The sequence below is a fragment of the Dysidea avara genome, chromosome 3, assembly GCF_963678975.1.
Source record: "Dysidea avara chromosome 3, odDysAvar1.4, whole genome shotgun sequence".
Taxonomy (NCBI): Eukaryota; Metazoa; Porifera; class Demospongiae; order Dictyoceratida; family Dysideidae; genus Dysidea; species Dysidea avara.
The window spans coordinates 35,248,816-35,267,847 of record NC_089274.1 but is presented as its reverse complement, the minus strand read 5'-3'; the positions used below and the strand labels follow the sequence as shown (position 1 = coordinate 35,267,847).

Below are 19,032 nucleotides of genomic sequence, written 5' to 3'. Positions count from 1 at the left end.
TTATTAGGTGGGAAAATCTACAAGCAGCTACAAGTACTGGACTTGGTCTGATAGGTAACAGACTGATGCATCTTTAGTGTAAATTTCATACGAGTACTTGCTATCCTTGGAGAGTTATGCTGGCTTGAATTCTTTAAAACCTTTTATCTCGAAACTTCTAATGTGTGATTTCGATAGTTTTTCCAAAATCCAGTCACTTTTATAATCTGCTTAGCCAAGTGTATGCTCTGGCCAAGTTTTAGCCTTTTATGCCAGCAACTTTTGGAGTTACAGCCCTACAAAGTAACAACAACAGAAAGATCAATTTGTACAGCAAATATTGGGAAAATAAATTACAGGCAGTTACAAAAACTGCCGTAACTTACAAACACAATGAAGTACTGATTTACAACTTGTACTATTGTGTTTGCCATGAATAGGGGAGTCCATTACTGGGTAAGGTTTTCTTTCTATCATCTTGAAAAAAATATTTTGAACTCCTCTTGAGTAGGTGAATAAGATAATATCCAGGTTTTTATCACTGGACCCTTTCTTCACAAAGAACAAAGCATTTACGCATTTTTTTCAATTACACAAATATTTTATCCATTGTAATCAATGGCTTATACTGAAAATTTAGGCTTGTGCCACTATGTCGGGTTTTTGCAGATCCGGTCACAAATAATACTTTTCAACTCAAAGAATGGTTTAACTCTCCTATTATGAAAAGAAAGCACTTTGTGTTATTACATAATAAATGTGCACTAGTCTAGGAAGAATCCGATTATTCCAGAAATGGAAACTCTATGGTGTGTTTACTTCAGTACTAGTACATCTTGCTATGAAATGCACTACACAGGTTTTAGGAGGCAAATTTTTATTCTATGGGTGGGTGCTGTATGGGTTAATAGTGAAGGTTACATGCATATGTACATATATAATTGTAATTCTTTACTGTTTTATTTTATTTTTTACTGATAATTAGAAACAACTGGTGAATCATCAGGATCTTCAGGAGGATCGTCAGGAGCTGTTATTGGTGGAGTAATAGGAGGAGCTATAGTCATTATTGTAGTGTTGGTGGTGGTTGTAATTGTGTGGATGAGAAGATCAAGAAAGAACCAAGTGGATACTGTTGACTATGGTGAATGTAAAGGTACGTACATACACATACAAATGTGTATGTGGCCAAATAATAAAATTATGAACTTATGTAATAGTGTTAACCTAATTTTCAGTACAAGCTATACATTACATTGGAAAGATGTGTAGTATGCTATTGATGTTTCTTCACTGTTTTCTCTTTGTTGATGGCAAAGAGAGTCTGTCTTTCTTCCAGTATTTCTCTGTTTTTACTACTGTGTAGCTCTGTAACTCCAAAGGTTCTCAGTGCTGAAGGTGAAACTTCACCAAAGCTACGTATGTAGATAACAGAGATTTAATAATAACAAATTTACTAAATGAACCCAGTGCTAGACAAATTAATTACCAAGTTTACTCCAATTACACTATGAAGAATAATGTCATACAGTCTTATTATTTAGTTCAATTACAAATGAAAGGTGCTATAGGCTTGTAGGTGGTAGTAGCGTGCAAATACAGTTGGCATTGGTTAAGGTGTGTTAAAATGTTTCTATGACACCATCTCAAAGATCTACGTATGACTGTTATGCATGGCTTCTTGAAGGTGAGTAATTGTCCAGCCGTGTGCCCTGGCTATTGATCTTAGCTGGAATTTTAAAAGAATAATTTGAACACCGCACGTATATTTTGCTACGTAACTCTATAGTATCTATTAGTTAGCTATTTCAAAAGTGCCAGATTTTATACCTCAAATCACAGAAATTCCAAAGGATCATTTACGTACATAGCACTATTATCTATAGTACTTCTGATCAATATGTTTCATCAAAATGAATTGAAAGTGTTACATAGCTTATTATATTACTTGCCAATTTGCTTTTGCTAATAATCACATAATCAAAACTCAAAAATTTGTGCAGTAAAGTGGTATCTGTTAATGTGAACACTTAATAGGAGATATGTATCTGCATTATCTGGACACTTAGCAATCCTCCAAAGTAGATATCTTTTAGCATGTAAACTACAATAGATAATCTTGGTTAATCCTAAGGTGTCCTAACTACACAGGTTTCACTGTATGTACCTCCCAAGTTTGTAGCAAAAACTGGTTGACTTAACATTCTTCAGAAACATTATAATTATAGTGGTTAACTTCATTTACTAGTGTGAATACTACCACTCTCAATATTTGGTCATGTCATGCAAACCTGATTCTCTTTTGCACCTATGTAATATAAATCTAATCCAAAACAGCCAAGCTGTAAAAAAACAGTGCGGCCCTTAAAAAGGCTATGGTGAAAACAGATGTGAAATCCAAGGTGGCGGCCAAGAAATGGCTGTGATGGTAGGTTAATGGTAAAAATTTTAATAACGACAATTCAGGTGAATTTTTGTGCCGCTTGGTCTTGGTAAAAAATTCACCTAAATTGCCGTTATTAAAATTTTTACCATTAACCTACCATCACAGCCATTTCTTGGCCGCCACCTTGGATTTCACATCTTTTTTCACCATAGCCTTTTTAAGGGCCGCACTGTTTTTTTTACAGCTTGGCTGTTTTGGATTAGATTTCATTTCTTTTTGTATTTGTATACCACAACATAGGCCGGCTTTGGGACTTTTTAAACCTGTCTTTTCTTTCTTTACCACAGGAAGAAGAAAAGATGAAGCAGATGTACTTTAAATATTTCTGATTTTATCAGTAAATGTACAAATTATATATATAATACATATATTTATTACAGAACTCTCCATGGTGGTTTCTTTGTAACTGAACACTCTTCAAGGTGACTTCTTCTAGCTGCCCTCTCTACAGGGTGAATTGTTGGTAGCTGAACAATCTACAATGTAACTTCTTCTAGCTGATCTCTCTACAGGATGAATTGTTTGTAGCTGAACTATCTACAAGGTAACTTCTTCTAGCTGATCTCTCTACAGGATGATTTGTTTGTAGCTGAATTCTGTGCAGGTGATTTGTTTGCAGCTGAGCTCTTTACAGAATGGTTTCTTTGTGGCTGAACTCTCTACAAGGTAACTTCTTCTAACTGATCTTTCTACAGGGCAATTTGTTTGTGAATGAATTTTCTATGGGGTGATTTCTTTGAAGCTGAACTCTCTACATGGTGGTTTCTTCGTAAATGAACTCTCTACAAGGTAATTTCTTCTAGCTGATCTCTCTACAGGGTGATTTGTTTGCAGCTGAACTCTCTACATGATGGTTCTTAGTAGCTGAACTCTCTACAAGGTAACTTCTTCTAGCTGATCTTTCTACAGGGAGATTTGTTTGTAGCTGAGCTCTCTACAGGTGATTTGTTTGCAGCTGAACTCTCTACATGATAGTTCGTTGTAGCTGAACTGTTTACAAGGTGACTTCTTCTAGCTGATCTTTCTACTGGAAGATTTGTTTGCAGCTGAACTCTCTACATGATGGTTTCTTTTTAACTGAACTCTCTACAAGGTGACTTCTTCTAGCTGATCTTTCTAGAGGGTGATTTGTTTGTAGCTGAATTCTCTACAAGGAAACTTCTTCTAGCATATCTCTCTACAGGGAAATTTGTTTGTAGCTGAACTCTCTACAGGTGATTTGTTTGCAGCTGAACTCTCTACATGATGGTTTTTTTGTAACTGAACTCTCTACAAGGTGACTTCTTCTAGCTGATCTGTCTACAAGTTGATTTGTTTGTAGCTGAACTCTCTACTAGGAAACTTCTTCTAACTGATTTCTCTACAGGGAGATTTGTTTGTAGCTGAACTCTCTACAGGTGATTTATTTGCAGCTGAACTCTCTACATGATGGTTTCTTTTAACTGAACTCTTTACAAGGTGACTCCTTCTAGCTGATCTTTCTACAGGGTGATTTGTTTGTAGCTGAACTCTCTACAAGGAAACTTCTTCTAACTGATCTCTCTACAGGGAGATTTGTTTGTAGCTGAACTCTCAACAAGGAAACTTCTTCTAACTGATCTCTCTATAGGGAGATTTGTTTGTAGCTGAACTCTCTACAGGTGATTTGTTTGCAGCTGAACTCTCTACATTATGGTTTCTTTGTAGCTGAACTCTCTACAAAGTAACTTCTTCTAGCTGATCTCTCTACAGGGAGAATTATTTGTAGCTGAACTCTCTATAGGTGATTTGTTTGCAGCTAAACTCTCTACATGATAGTTTCTTTGTAGCTGAACTCTACAAGGTGATTTCTTCTAGCTGAATTATCCCTTTCCTGAACTTAACTTTTTCTAGCTGATCTCTCTACAGTGTGAATTGTTTATAGCTGATCTCTCTACAAGGTGACTTGTTTCTAGCTGATCTCTATACAGGTTACTTGTTTCTAGCTGATCTCTTGAATTCTCTTCAGGGTGACTGCTCTATTAGGATGACTGCTCTATTAGAGTATCTCGATCTCGCACTTGCTGCATCAAGTTGGATTTCGTGTTATAATTCCATGGCTTTAAGTCTGATTCTTCTACACCATTGAAGAGCCTTTCTAAGATGATAACTCCATCTATACAGCGATTTTCAAAGCATTCCCCCTAGCGGTTTATCTGGTAGGCGTGGCAAGTAGTCGTTTTTTTATTAGCTAATCTCGATTGCATAATTGTTACACACTGTTGGTTATCTTCCTGGTTTTTAGCTCGATTTGTTTAAAACCACAAAAGGTTTGAGGTTCAATAGTTAACCTATTCACCCACCGATTTTCAGCTTCTTCCCATACGTGGTTTGCCCTGTAGGCGTGACAACATATTGGTGTTATTTTTCGTGAATAATCGATCATAACTCTTTTCCTGTTTATCGTATCTAATCCAAAACAGCCAAGCTGTAAAAAAAGTATGCGGCCCTCAAAAAGGCTATGGTGAAAACAGATGTGAAATCCAAAGTGGCGGCCAAGAAATGGCTGTGATGGTAGGTTAATGGTAAGAAATTCAATGACGCCAATTCAGGTGAATTTTGGTGCCGCTTGGTCAATTGGCACAAAATTCACCTGAATTGTTATTAAAATTTTTACCATTAACCCACCATCACAGCCATTTCTTGGCCACCACCTTGGATTTCACATCTTTTTTCACCATAGCCTTTTTGAGGGCCGCACACTTTTTTACAGCTTGGCTGTTTTGGGTTAGATTTCACTTCTTTTTGTATTTGTATACCCCAAAGCCGGCCATAGGCCGGCTTTGGGACTTTTTAAACCCGTCTTTTTTTCTTTACCACAGGAAGAAGAAAAGATGAAGCAGATGTACCTTAAATATTTCTGATTTTATCAGTAAATGTACAAATTATATATATAATACATATATCTATTACAGAACTTTCCATGGTGGTTTCTTTGTAACTGAACACTCTTCAAGGTAACTTCTTCTAGCTGATCTCTCTACAGGGTGATTTGTTTGTAGCTGAACTATCAACAAGGTAACTTCTTCTAGCTGTCCTCTCTACAGGGTGATTTGTTTGTAGCTGAATTCTGTGCAGGTAATTTCTTTGCTGCTGCGCTCTTTACAGAATGGTTTCTTTGTAGCTGAACTCTCTACAAGGTAACTTCTTCTAACTGATCTCTCTACAGGGAGATTTGTTTGTAGCTGAACTCTCTACAGGTGATTTGTTTGCAGCTGAACTATCTAGATGATGATTTCTTTGTACCTGAACTCTCTACAAGGTAATTTCTTCTAGCTGAACTCTCTACATGGTGGTTTCTTTGTAGCTGAACTCTCTACAAGGTAACTTCTTCTAACTGATCTCTCTACAGGGAGATTTGTTTGTAGCTGAACTCTCTACAGGTGATTTGTTTGCAGCTGAACTATCTAGATGATGGTTTCTTTGTACCTGAACTCTCTACAAGGTAATTTCTTCTAGCTGAACTCTCTACATGGTGGTTTCTTTGTAGCTGAACTCTCTACAAGATAACTTCTTCTAACTGATCTTTCTACAGGGCAATTTGTTTGTGGCAGAATTTTCTACAGGGTGATTTCTTTGTAGCTGAACTCTCTACAAGGTGACTTCTTCTAGCTGATCTTTCTACAGGGTGATTTGTTTGTAGCTGAACTATCAACAAGGTAACTTCTTCTAGCTGTTCTCTCTACAGGGTGATTTGTTTGTAGCTGAATTCTGTGCAGGTAATTTCTTTGCTGCTGCGCTCTTTACAGAATGGTTTCTTTGTAGCTGAACTCTCTACAAGGTAACTTCTTCTAACTGATCTCTCTACAGGGAGATTTGTTTGTAGCTGAACTCTCTACAGGTGATTTGTTTGCAGCTGAACTATCTAGATGATGATTTCTTTGTACCTGAACTCTCTACAAGGTAATTTCTTCTAGCTGAACTCTCTACATGGTGGTTTCTTTGTAGCTGAACTCTCTACAAGGTAACTTCTTCTAACTGATCTCTCTACAGGGAGATTTGTTTGTAGCTGAACTCTCTACAGGTGATTTGTTTGCAGCTGAACTATCTAGATGATGGTTTCTTTGTACCTGAACTCTCTACAAGGTAATTTCTTCTAGCTGAACTCTCTACATGGTGGTTTCTTTGTAGCTGAACTCTCTACAAGATAACTTCTTCTAACTGATCTTTCTACAGGGCAATTTGTTTGTGGCAGAATTTTCTACAGGGTGATTTCTTTGTAGCTGAACTCTCTACAAGGTGACTTCTTCTAGCTGATCTTTCTACAGGGTGATTTGTTTGTGGCTGAACTCTCTACAAGGAAACTTCTTCTAGCTGATCTCTCTACAGGGAGATTTGTTTGTAGCTGAACTTTCTACAGGTGATTTGTTTGCAGCTGAACTCTCCACATGATGGTTTCTTTGTAGCTGAACTCTCTACAAGGTAACTTCTTCTAGCTGATCTCTCTACAGGGTGAATTGTTTGTGGCTGATCTCTCTACAGGGTGACTTGTTTGTAGCAGATCTCTATACAGGTTACTTGTTTCTACCTGATCTATTGAATTCTCTTTAGGGTGACTGCTCTATTAGGATGACTGCTCTATTAGAGTATCTCGATCTCGCACTTGCTACACCAAATTGGATTTCGTGTTATAACTCCGTGGCTTTAAGTAAGATTCTTCTATACCATTGAAGAGCCTTTCTAAGATGATAACTCCATCTGTACAGCGATTTTCAAAGCATTACCCCAAGCAGTTTGTCTGGTAGGCGTGACAAGCAGTCATTTTTTTATTAGCTAATCTCGATTGCATAATTGTTACACACTGTTGGTTTTTTCGTTGTACCTTCCTGGTTTTTAGCTCGATTTCTTTCAAACCACAAAAGGTTTGAGGTTCAATAGTTAACCTATTCACCCACCGAATTTCAGCTTCTTCCCATACGCGGTTTGCCCTGTAGGCGTGACAACATATTGGTGTTATTTTTCGTGAATGATCGCTCATAACTCTTTGCCTGTTTATCATATTCCAGCAAAAGTTGGTACAGAGATGCGCCTTTATATCCCCCTTCTGTGTGCCAAATTTCAAGGCGATCGGATATGGCGTTCGCGTTTTATAGCAGTTTTTGTAAGTGTGCGAAAAGAGGAAGAAAAATAAGAAGAAAAAAACGAAGAAACTAAGCCAATTTTTGAAGTCGCGTATCTCGGGAACGCTTGAAGCGATTTTGCTCAAATTTGGAATGTGGAGTGCTGAAGTTGGAGGGGGGAGTGTCCACAGCAAAAATCATCTTGTTTCATCAAGGCAGCACAAAGCTACTGAGGTGCGAAAATTGCGTTTTCGTTCTTCCTGTCAATATACTCACGGGTGTTACGTGCCAGCTTCTTGGGCCGCACGACACACTACCGTGAGCCTTGATCCTAGCCAAAGTTGGTACAGAGATGCGCCTTTATACCCCCCCTTCTGTGTGCCAAATTTCAAGGCAATCGGATATGGCGTTCGCGTTTTATAGCAGTTTTTGTAAGTGTGCGAAAAGAGGAAGAAAAATAAGAATAATAAGAAAAAAAAACCAAGAAACTAAGCCAATATTTGAAGTCGCGTATCTCGGGAACGCTTGAAGCAATTTTGCTATAATTTGGAATGTGGAGTGCTAAAGGTGGTGGGAGTATCCACAGCAAAAATCGTCTTGTTTCATCAAGGCAGCACAGAGCTACGGAGGTGTGAATATTGCGTTTCTTTCTTTCTGTCAATATACTCACGGGTGTTACGCGCCGGCTTCTTGGGTCGCACGACACACTACTGTGTGTCTTGATTTGTGAATATAATATATACACACATATGTAACATACACAAATACAGTAAGCTGCAAAAAAAGTTTATGTTTCGTAATTGTAATTACAGTGTATTTACAAAAGCGTAATTACGAATTATGCTCTATTGGTAATTATGAATATATTGTAAATATGGCTGGCACTTTTTGCATAATTATGGATTACACTCAAAATGTAATTACAGTACAAACATGCGTAATTACTTAGTAATCACACCGTAATTACAATTACAAAACATAAACTTTTTTTGTGACCTACTGTATCTATTTTGTTACAGATGGTACTGTATCAATAGCTTCACTTGTTCCTGTTAATGACAAAGTAAGTACAAGTGATAATTAGAGATCTCTAATTCCAATTGTGAGTGTTGAGAGTAAGTATAACAAACACTGGTTTTGAAGAGTGGTCACAACATGATCAATTATTTCATTGCATTGAATTTCCAATAGAAAAAATGTCATGTGCATAAAACAACCCATGTAAAAATTAATTCACACAAAACAGCTATAGCTGTAAAAAGTAAAGCCTTAAAAAGTTGGGGTAAGAAAAGTAGTGAAATTATTGTAGATGGTGGCTAAGAAGTGGCTGCAATGATGTTAATGCCAACCTATTGCTGCCACCTTTGATTTCACAACTTTTTCTGCTGCAATAATGTACAGTACATCATACTTGGCCGCCACCTCTAATTTCACACTTTTCACCCAGGTTTTTTAGGCCACACCCCTTTTTACTGTTTGCATAGCTTTTTTTGCAATGATTTCAATTCTTTTGCATATCCAGAAGCCATTAACTTTGGGGCTTTTTTTTACCAAAGTTGTGAAATTCCTTTAATAAATTATTTTTAAAATTCCATAGCAACTTGCTGAAAGTGTTTCAGGTAAATCTGAAAGCTTGTTTGGGCTTAGTTTCACCTAACCAATACTGCCTCATCGTTGTCTGGGAAAATTGCGGCTGGTTTTTGGGTGATGTTATCCCATGGGCCACGCCTACTCCTTTGTGGTCCCTAGATAATACTGTATGATTTACATCTAACATTATCATATATCTACCAACAGATTGTTCTTGAACATTCTATGTATGTTCTATCAGATATCATCAAAAACGTGAGTATTACAAAAAAAATACTAGCAGCTAAATTATGCGATTCTACTGACTCACTGACTGAGTAACTGACTCACTGACCGATTCCTTCAGACAAGCATAACTCGATAACGGCTAAGGCTACAAACTTAATTTTTTCACTGTTTGACATCGCTTCGGTTCAACTGCCTTTTGGCATACCGCAGTATGTACAGTGCATTCGTCATGGACATACCACTGTCCTCTTTTGTGTCCCATTTATCTTTGCTGACAACAAAAAGTGTTGATTTCACGTGATGGCTTCCCTTCGTAACAGAAATGGTCCGTATTTTTCATAGTGGTTATTTTGATAGCAGAAGTGCTTTTCAAGTAATTCTTGATTCGTACTGCTGTGTAACGGGTTGAACATAGCCGACAAAGAAGCATAATGAATGAGGTAATGGATACTGCACTTTCAGACGATAGTTGATATAACTGGGGCACGCAGCACCATTTCTTTCTTTTGGTATGCGTGGATTGCAGAATTGCTTTTCGAGCAGTTCTTGATTTGAAATGCTGCGTAATGTGTTGAACATAACTGACAACGAAGTGTAATGGATTCTTCACTTTTCAGATAATATTTGGGGCACACGGTGCCATTTCAGATGTGGTATGCGTGGGTTCACCTGTCATAATAATTATTTACTAAAAAAGTTAACAAAGAAGTACACAGAAAAATTTGGAATTTTCAACTAGAGTAGGGACCATAGCGCATCGATAAAAAGTACTGAAACAAGCTGGAGTAGTGCATGATATTAAATCACAGTAAAACAATAAGAAATGTTGTGCTCAAGATACCATAATGGAAATGCACAGTAGGGATATAACACTTCGATAAAAAAAGTACACAAAAAATCTGGAATTTTCAACTAGAGTAGGGACTATAACACATCGATAAAAAAAGTACTGAAACAAGCTGGAGTAGTGCATGATATTAAATCACAGTAAAACAATAAGAAATGTTGTGCTCAAGATACCATAATGGAAATGCACAGTAGGGATATAACACTTCTTATTGTTTTACTGTGATTTAATATCGTGCACTACTCCAGCTTGTTTCAGTACTTTTTTTATCGATGTGTTATAGTCCCTACTCTAGTTGAAAATTCCAGATTTTTTGTGTACTTGTAATAAAAGAGAGAGTATCTAACTCCAGTATGGGTAATCAAAAATGACAGCCGCAAATCCACAGGCTTCCTTTGAATTGTCAGGAAGGGTGTTAATATGCTTTGGCTTGCATACACTAACTTTCAAGGGGCTACTCAAAGTCACCACCTCCTAAAGTGCTAACTCACTCAATCAGCACTTATATATCATAAGTGTGGATTTACTATAATATCCAGAAAGACCTTTGGCTGTTATTTTTGATGGCTCTTACTGGAGTTAGATACTTCTCTTTTAATATGTACTCTTGGATGTATGAAATTACAAACTTTTATATTTGAACTAGAACTTTTATTAGTGAGCTAAAAAAAACCATGATAGAATTTTTTTAAATATTAGGGTGTTAGGTGTGCAGGTCTCTAGTTCAAGCCCTGGACCATATTTTCAATGTTTTACATGGACTTGGTGACTGTTCTATTATAATAGTTCAACTACAGATATCTTAACCACCAATGTCTTATAATATCTTTTATGACACCACTAATAGTTTATTCTCTATCGAATATTTTTTTGTATGTAGTTAGGTATTGTGTGTGTGTGTTCTACAATTGACTGATTAAAGATTTTACTTGGCAGAGCTGCTTTTCCTCATTGGAGGGATACAAATGCATACATATGTATGTACATACAAACACTGTATTATCAATCTATCAATCAGTAGATCAAGTCCACAATTTTACATGAGGTTGGTTTTCTCCTTGTAACTATGTAACTGGCATTGCATTTTTTAACAACTAAAAGAGCTATGATGTTTATTTAACCTATATACCAACCAATTTTCCAAGTTGTGGTTTTCTTTGTACACATGACAAACAGTTGGTATTTTTCATTCATAACTCTGTGAGTGTTTATCATGCAGATTTGCACCAGAATTGGTATGTGCATTGGCCTTAGCATGTCCTTTATGTACACCAAATTTCAATGCAGTTGAGGTATGTGTTTGAATTGTATAATGTTTTTTAAGTATGAAGATAAATCTAGGCTTTGGAAATGAAGAAAGAAACTTAACAAGAAATTAAGCAGAACTTCATGAATGCACACAAAAGTGCAAGGCGTTTACAGTGTAATAATCATATTCAATTTGGAGAAGGAAATATAGAGCTATGTATACTTGAAAATTGTTTTATGCCATGACTTGTGGCATGCTAGCTTTCTTTGCTCCATGACACACTACCATGTCTTGATATTTTGTATGTATTCTCAACAGAGATATTTATGATTCACATCATAATCTATGCAGCTTATGTCTGCTAGCTGTATGCCAATTTACTTCAATTTTGATAACCCATTGTGCATCAAGACACAAGATAGTGTGTCGTGCAGCCAAGTACAGCCAGTGTCGGCGTGCGACAGACAAGTGTGTATTTTACAAGAACCAAGAAAACACCATTTTCATACATCCATAGCTTGATAATGGCTGGACGGAAATTAACCATTTTTGCTGTGGAAATTCCCATGGGGTGAGGCACCTCCCATTTCAAATTTGAGCTGAATCTGCCAGGCCATCACTGAGATATGTGCCTTCAAAATTCATCTTAGTTTCTTTGTATTTTCTTTATCTTCTTCTTTTCGCACTACTTAGAAAAATTGCTATACCTTGTGCATGCTTTAGTCGATTTTCTTTAAATGTGGAGGGTTGTAAGAACATAATTAAGTATGTTTACAGTCCAAATTTTGTACACTTTGGATAAAGAATAAGGGAGTTATACACGATTATCAAAAAATTTGATTGTGATTTTTTGTCACGGCCACAGTGTAAACCATTTGAAGGAATGACTTGAAAATTGGTCTGTACATGGAGTAACCATTGTAGTGCAAACCTGTTGTGCTTTGAAAGAAATTGCAGTAACAGCCATGGAGTTATACCAAAAATGCCAACCATATGTAAAATTCATGTGATTGAGTTTTGCTAATAAAAAAAAGTAATACTTGCCACACCTACCAGGCAAAGTTAACAGAATGGCTGATATCAGGTGGATATATCATTGTAGAGTGATCTTTCAGTGGTTTACAAGGAATCCAATTAAAATTCACTGAGCTATACTATGAAAGTGAACTAGGTGTAACAAGTGTGTGATCAAGATACTCTAATAGTGCTGTCACCCTGATAGAACATTCAGCTGCGCAGTAAGTCACTCTCTTAGAACATTCAGTTACAATCAAGTCACCATGTAGAGAGTCCAGCTAACAGCATAGGGAGTTCAACTACAATCAAATCACCCATCAACTAGTATCAAAAACAAATAACCCTGTAGAGAGTTCAGTTACAAACAAATCACCGCATAGAGAGTTCAACTACAAACAAGTCACCCTGAAGACAGTTCAGCAGCAAACAAATCCCTTTGTAGAAAGTTCAGCTATGTCTCAAATCACCCCATAAAGAGCTAAGTAGTGATCAGCTAGAAACAATTCACCCTGTAGAGATCAGCTAGAAGCATATCATCCTGTAGAGAGATAAGTTAGAGGCAAGTCACTCTGTAGAGAGTTCAGCTGGACACCCATAGAGATATCAGCTAGAAACAAGTCACCCTATACAAAGTTCAGCTACATTTCATAGAGTGTTTCAGCTAGAAATAAGCAATCCTATGGAGAGTTCAGCTACAAACAAACTCTTTCAGTAGAAAGATCAGCTAGAAACAAGTTATCCTGCAAAGAGTTCAAATCCATTTGAAGTCGCCCTGTAGAGAGCTATCTAATCCAAAACAGCCAAGCTGTAAAAAAAGTGTGCGGCCCTCAAAAAGGCTATGGTGAAAAAAAGATGTGAAATCCAAGGTGCGGCCAAGAAATGGCTGTGATGGTAGGTTAATGGTAAAAATTTTAGTAACGACAATTCAGGTGAATTTTTGTGGCGCTTGGTCTTGGCACAAAATTCACCTGAATTGTGATTATTAAAATTTTTACCATTAACCTACCATCACAGCCATTTGTTGGCCGCCACTTTGGATTTCACATCCTTTTTCACCATAGCCTTTTTGAGGGCCGCACACTTATTTACAGCTTGGCTGTTTTGGATTAGATTTCATTTCTTTTTGTATTTGTATACCCCAATATGATTTTATAAACCTACCTTTTTTTCTTTACCACAGGAAGAAGAAAAGATGAAGTAGATGTACTTTAAATATCTAATCAAAAACAGCCAAGCTGTAAAAAAAGGTGCGGCCCCCAAAAAGGCCATGGTGAAAAAAGATGTGAAATCCAAGGTGGCGGCCAAGAAATGGCTGTGATGGTAGGTTAATGGTTACATTTTAATAACGACAATTCAGGTGAATTTTGTGCAGTTTGGTCTTGGCACCAAATTCACCTGAATTTTTGTTATTAAAATGTAACCATTAACCTACCATCACAGCCATTTCTTGGCCGCCACCTTGGATTTCACATCTTTTTTCACCATGGCTTTTTTGGGGGCCGCACCTTTTTTTACAGCTTGGCTGTTTTTGATTAGATATCACTTCTTTTTGTATTTGTATACTGCAAAGCCGGCCTATGGCTGGCTTTGGAGCTTTTTTAACACATGTGTTTTTTTCTTTAGTACAGGAAGAAGAAAAGAACTTAAAGAAGAATTTTAGCACTTCAATTATTTTTGATTTTATTAGTAATTATACAAATTATATACATATATTTATTACACCCCTATTATGCCCCACAGGATATTTTTTGCAGCTGATCTCTCTACTGGGTGACTTGAAATGTAGCTGAACTATATACAGGATGGTTTCTTTGTAGTTGAACTCTCTACAAGGTAACCTCTTCTAGCTGGTCTCTCTACAGGGTATTTTGTTTCTAGCTGAACTCTCTACAGGTGATTTGTTTGCAGCTAAACTCTCTACATGGTGGTGTCTTTGTAGCCGAACTCTCCACATGATGGTTTCTTTGTAGCTGAACTCTCTATAAGTCTAGCTGAACTCTCTACAGGGTGATTTTTTTGTAGCTGAACTCTCTGCAGGGTGATTTGTTTGCAGCTGAACTGTCTACATGATGGTTTCTTTGTAGCTGAACTCTCTACAAGGTGACTTCGTCCAGCTGATCTCTCTACGGGGTGATTTGTTTCTAGCTGAACTCTCTACAGGTGATTTGTTTGCAGCTAAACTCTCTACATGGTGGTTTCTTTGTAGCTGAACTCCCTACATGATGGTTTCTTTGTAGCTGAACTCTCTACAAGGTAGCTTCTTCTCTACAGGGTGATTTGCTGTAGTTGAATTCTCTACAAGGTGGTTTGTTTGAGGCTGAGCTCTCTACATGGCGGTTTCTTTGTAGCTGAACTCTCTACAGAGTGATTTGTTTGTAGCTGAACTCTCTACATGATGGTTTCTTTGTAACTGAACACTCTACAAGGTGACTTCTTCTAGCTGATCTTTCTACAGGGTGAATTGTTGTAGCTGAACTATCTACAAGATAACTTCTTCTAGCTGATCTCTATACAGGGTGATTTGTTTGTAGTTGAATTCTGTACAGGTGGTTTCTTTGTAGCTGAACTCTGTACATGAAGGTTTCTTTGTAGCTGAACTCTTTACAAGGTGACTTCTTCTAGCTGAACTCTCTACGGGGTAATTTCTTTGTAGCTGAACTCTCTATAGGATGGTTTCTTTGTAACTGAACTCTCTACAAGGTAACTTCTTCTAGCTGATCTTTCTACTGGGTGATTTGTTTGCAGCTGAACTCTCTACATGGTGGTTTCTTTGTTGCTGAACTCTCTACAAGGTGAATTCTTCTACCTGATCTCTCTACAGGGTAATTTGTTTGTAACTGAACTCTGTACAAGTGCGTTTTTGTGGGTGATCTCACTGCAGGTTGATTTGTTTGTAGCTGAACTCACTAAAGGGTGATTTCCCAGGCAAAATGATCCTGCAAGAACTTTAAGCAAGATCTTGCAAGAGAATCCGGTCATTTCTTGCAGGATTTTGCAGGAATCCTGCAAAATCCTGCAAGAGCGTTCCAGGATCTTGCAAGAGAATTCTGTTACAAGAGAATCCGGTCATTTCTTGCAGGAACTTGCAGGACTCCTGCAGGATCTTGCAGGATTGTTTTTGCTGGGTTTGCTTGCAGCTGAACTCCTTGCATTGTATCTAGTTTCTAGCTGATCTCTCTACAGGGTGATTTGTTTGTAGCCGATCTCTATACAAGTTGATTTGTGTGTAGCTGATCTCTCTGCAGGGTGATTTGTTTGTAGCCGATCTCTCTACAAGGTAATTCGTTTGTAGCTGAACTATCTATAAGATGATTTGTATGTAGCTAATCTCTCTGCAGATTGATTTGTTTTAGCTGAACTCTGATTTGTTTTTAGCTTATCTCTGTACAGGTTGATTTGTGTGTAACTGATCTCTCTACAAGCTGATTTGTTTGTTGCTGATCGCTCTAAAGGTTGATTTGTTTGTAGCTGAACTCTCTGCAAAATGTTTTATTTGTAGTTGATCTCTCTACAAGGTGATTTTTTGTAGCTGACCTATCTTCAGGGTAATTTGTTTCTAGCTGATCGCTCTACAGGTTGGTTTGTTTGTAGCTGAACTCTCTACAGGGTGATTTGCTTGTAGCTGAACTCCTTACATTGTGTCTAGTTTCTAGCTGATCTCTCTACAAGTTGAATTGTGTGTAGCTGATCTCTCTGCAGGTTGATTTGTTTGTAGCCGATCTCTCTACAAGGTAATTTATTTGTAGCTGAACTGTCTGAAAGGTGATTTGTTTGTAGCTGATCTCTCTGCAGGTTGATTTGTTTTAGCTGAACTCTCTACAGGGTGATTTATTTGTAGCTGAACTCCTTACATTGTGTGTAGTTTCTAGCTGATCTCTCTACAGGGTAATTTGTTTGTAGCTGATCTCTCTACAAGTTGATTTGTGTGTAGCTGATCTCTCTGTAGGTTGATTTGTTTGTAGCCGATCTCTCTATAGGGTAATTTGTTTGTAGCTGAACTCTCTATAAGGTGAATTGTTTGTAGTTGATCTCTCTGCAGGTTGATTTGTTTTAGCTGAACTCTCTACAGGCTGATTTGTTTGTAGCCGATCTCTCTACAGGGTAATTTGTTTGTAGCTGAACTCTCTAAAAGTTGATTTGTGTGTAGCTGATTTCTCTACAGGTTGATTTGTTTGTAGCTGATCTCTCTACAGGGTAATTTGTTTGTAGCTGATCTCTCTACAGGGTGATTTTTTTGTAGCTGACCTCTCTTCAGGGTGATTTGTTTCTAGCTGATCTCTCTACAGGGTGATTTTTTGTAGCTGACCTCTCTTCAGGGTGATTTGTTTCTAGCTGATTGCTCTACAGGTTGATTTGTTTGTAGATGAACTCTCTACAGGGTAATTTGCTTGTAGCTGAACTCCTTACTTTGTGTCTAGTTTGTAGCTGATCTTTCTACAGGATGATTTGTTTGTAGCTGATCTCTATACAAGTTGATATGTGTGTAGCTATTCTCTCTGCAGGGTGATTTGTTTGAAGCTGATCTCTCTACAAGATAATTTGTTTGTAGCTGAACTATCTATAAGGTGATTTGTACATAGCTGATCTCTCTGTAGATTGATTTGTTTTAGCTGAACTCTCTACAGGGTGATTTGTTTCTAGCTTATCTCTCTACAGGTAGATTTGTGTTGATTTGTTCATTGCTGATCGCTCTAAAGGTTGATTTGTTGTAGCTGAACACCCTGCAAAGTGTTTTGTTTGTAGCTGATCACTCTAAAGGGTAATTTGTTTGTAGCTGAAATCTCTCCACAGTGACTTGTGTATAGCTGAATTCTGTGTAACTGAATTCTCTAGAGAGTGACTTAATTGTAGCTGAATTCTCTACACAGTGCATGACTTGTTTATAGCTGAACTTTCTTCAGTGTGACTTGTAATGTTCTGAATCTCTATAGTGATATATTTGCTTAACTCTCCACATGGTGACTGTCTTCTTGCTGAACTGTCTATAAGATTAACTGTTTGCAGCTGAACTCCCTACAGAATAACTTGTGATGCAATAAAATTCTATAATGGAGTAAATAAATTATCCGAATGCTCTATTAGGGTGACTGTTCTATTAGAGTATCTCGATCTCGCATTTGCTACACGGAGTTGGCTTTCGAATCATAACTCAGTGGTTTGTAATCCGATTCTTCTGTACTACTGCAAGGACTTTCTATAAAGATTATTCCAGCTATACACCGATTTTCAGCTCATTGCTCTAAGCGGTTTGCCTAGTAGGCGTGAAAACTAATACTATTTTATTCATAAAAATCGATCGCGTAATTGTGACACAGGTTGGATTTTGTGTCATATCTCCGTGGTCTTTATCTCGATTCCTTTGAAACCACCAAAAGGCACTCCTACGATGGTTACTCCATCTACATAGCAATTTTCAACTCATTCCATGAAGCGGTTTACCCTGTAGGCGTGACAACAAATCGATCTTGTTTTACGCGAATAATCGGTCATAACTCCTTAACCATTCATCGGATTTGTACCAAATTTGATGCTAGGATTCGCCTTTGGACTCCCTTTCTGTGTACCAAATTTCAAGGCGATCGGAGTACGCGTTTGCGTGTTATAGCAATTTTTACAAGTGTGCGAAAAGACGAAGAAGAAGAAAATAAAAACGAAGAAAAAAAAACGAATCTTTGGCAGCTCGTATCTCGGAAATGGCTGGAGCGATTTCCTTCAGATTTGGAATGTAGACTCCCTTGGCTGGCGGGCAACTGTGTAGCAAATTTGGTTCCAATCAGATAAGTGATCACCGAGATACGAAAGTGTGAAAATGACGTTTTCGTTCTTCCTGTAAATATACTCACGGGTGTGGCGCGCCGGCTTCTTGGGCCGCACGACACACTACCGTGTGTCTTGATTTTATCAGTAAATGTACAAATTATATATATATATATATATATAATCTAATCAAAAACAGCCAAGCTGTAAAAAAGGTGCGGCCCCCAAAAAGGCCATGGTGAAAAAAGATGTGAAATCCAAGGTGGCGGCCAAGAAATGGCTGTGATGGTAGGTTAATGGTTACATTTTAATAACAACAATTCAGGTGAATTTGGTGCCAAGGCCAAGCGGCACAAAATTCACCTGAATTGTCGTTATTAAAATGTAACCATTAACCTACCATCACAGCCATTTCTTGGCCGCCACCTTGGATTTCACATCTTTTTTCACCATGGCTTTTTTGGGGGCCGCACCTTTTTTTACAGCTTGGCTGTTTTTGATTAGATATCACTTCTTTTTGTATTTGTATACTGCAAAGCCGGCCTATGGTTGGCTTTGGGGCTTTCTTAACCCATGTGTTTTTTTCTTTACTACAGGAAGAAGAAAAGAACTTAAAGAAGAATTTTAGTACTTCAATTATTTTTGATTTTATTAGTAATTATACAAATTATACACATATATGTTTACATGCCCATTATTCCCCACAGGATATTTTTTTGCAGCTGATCTCTCTACTGGGTGACTTGAAATGTAGCTGAACTATATACAGGATGGTTTCTTTGTAGCTGAACTCTCTACAAGGTAACCTCTTCTAGCTGGTCTCTCTACAGGGTATTTTGTT

The 19,032-nt window shown here is 37.5% G+C and overlaps 1 protein-coding gene across 1 annotated transcript in view; it reads left to right on the top strand.

Annotated features, from left to right (window-relative positions):
* The window catches only part of LOC136250837 (uncharacterized), a 134,243-nt gene that overhangs the window by 81,201 nt on the left and 34,010 nt on the right, over positions 1–19,032 (top strand). The window contains exons 9-10 of the mRNA XM_066043162.1: positions 965–1,135; positions 8,523–8,566. Coding sequence (XP_065899234.1) covers positions 965–1,135; positions 8,523–8,566 — 215 coding nt within the window. The remainder of the gene's footprint in view (positions 1–964; positions 1,136–8,522; positions 8,567–19,032) is intronic.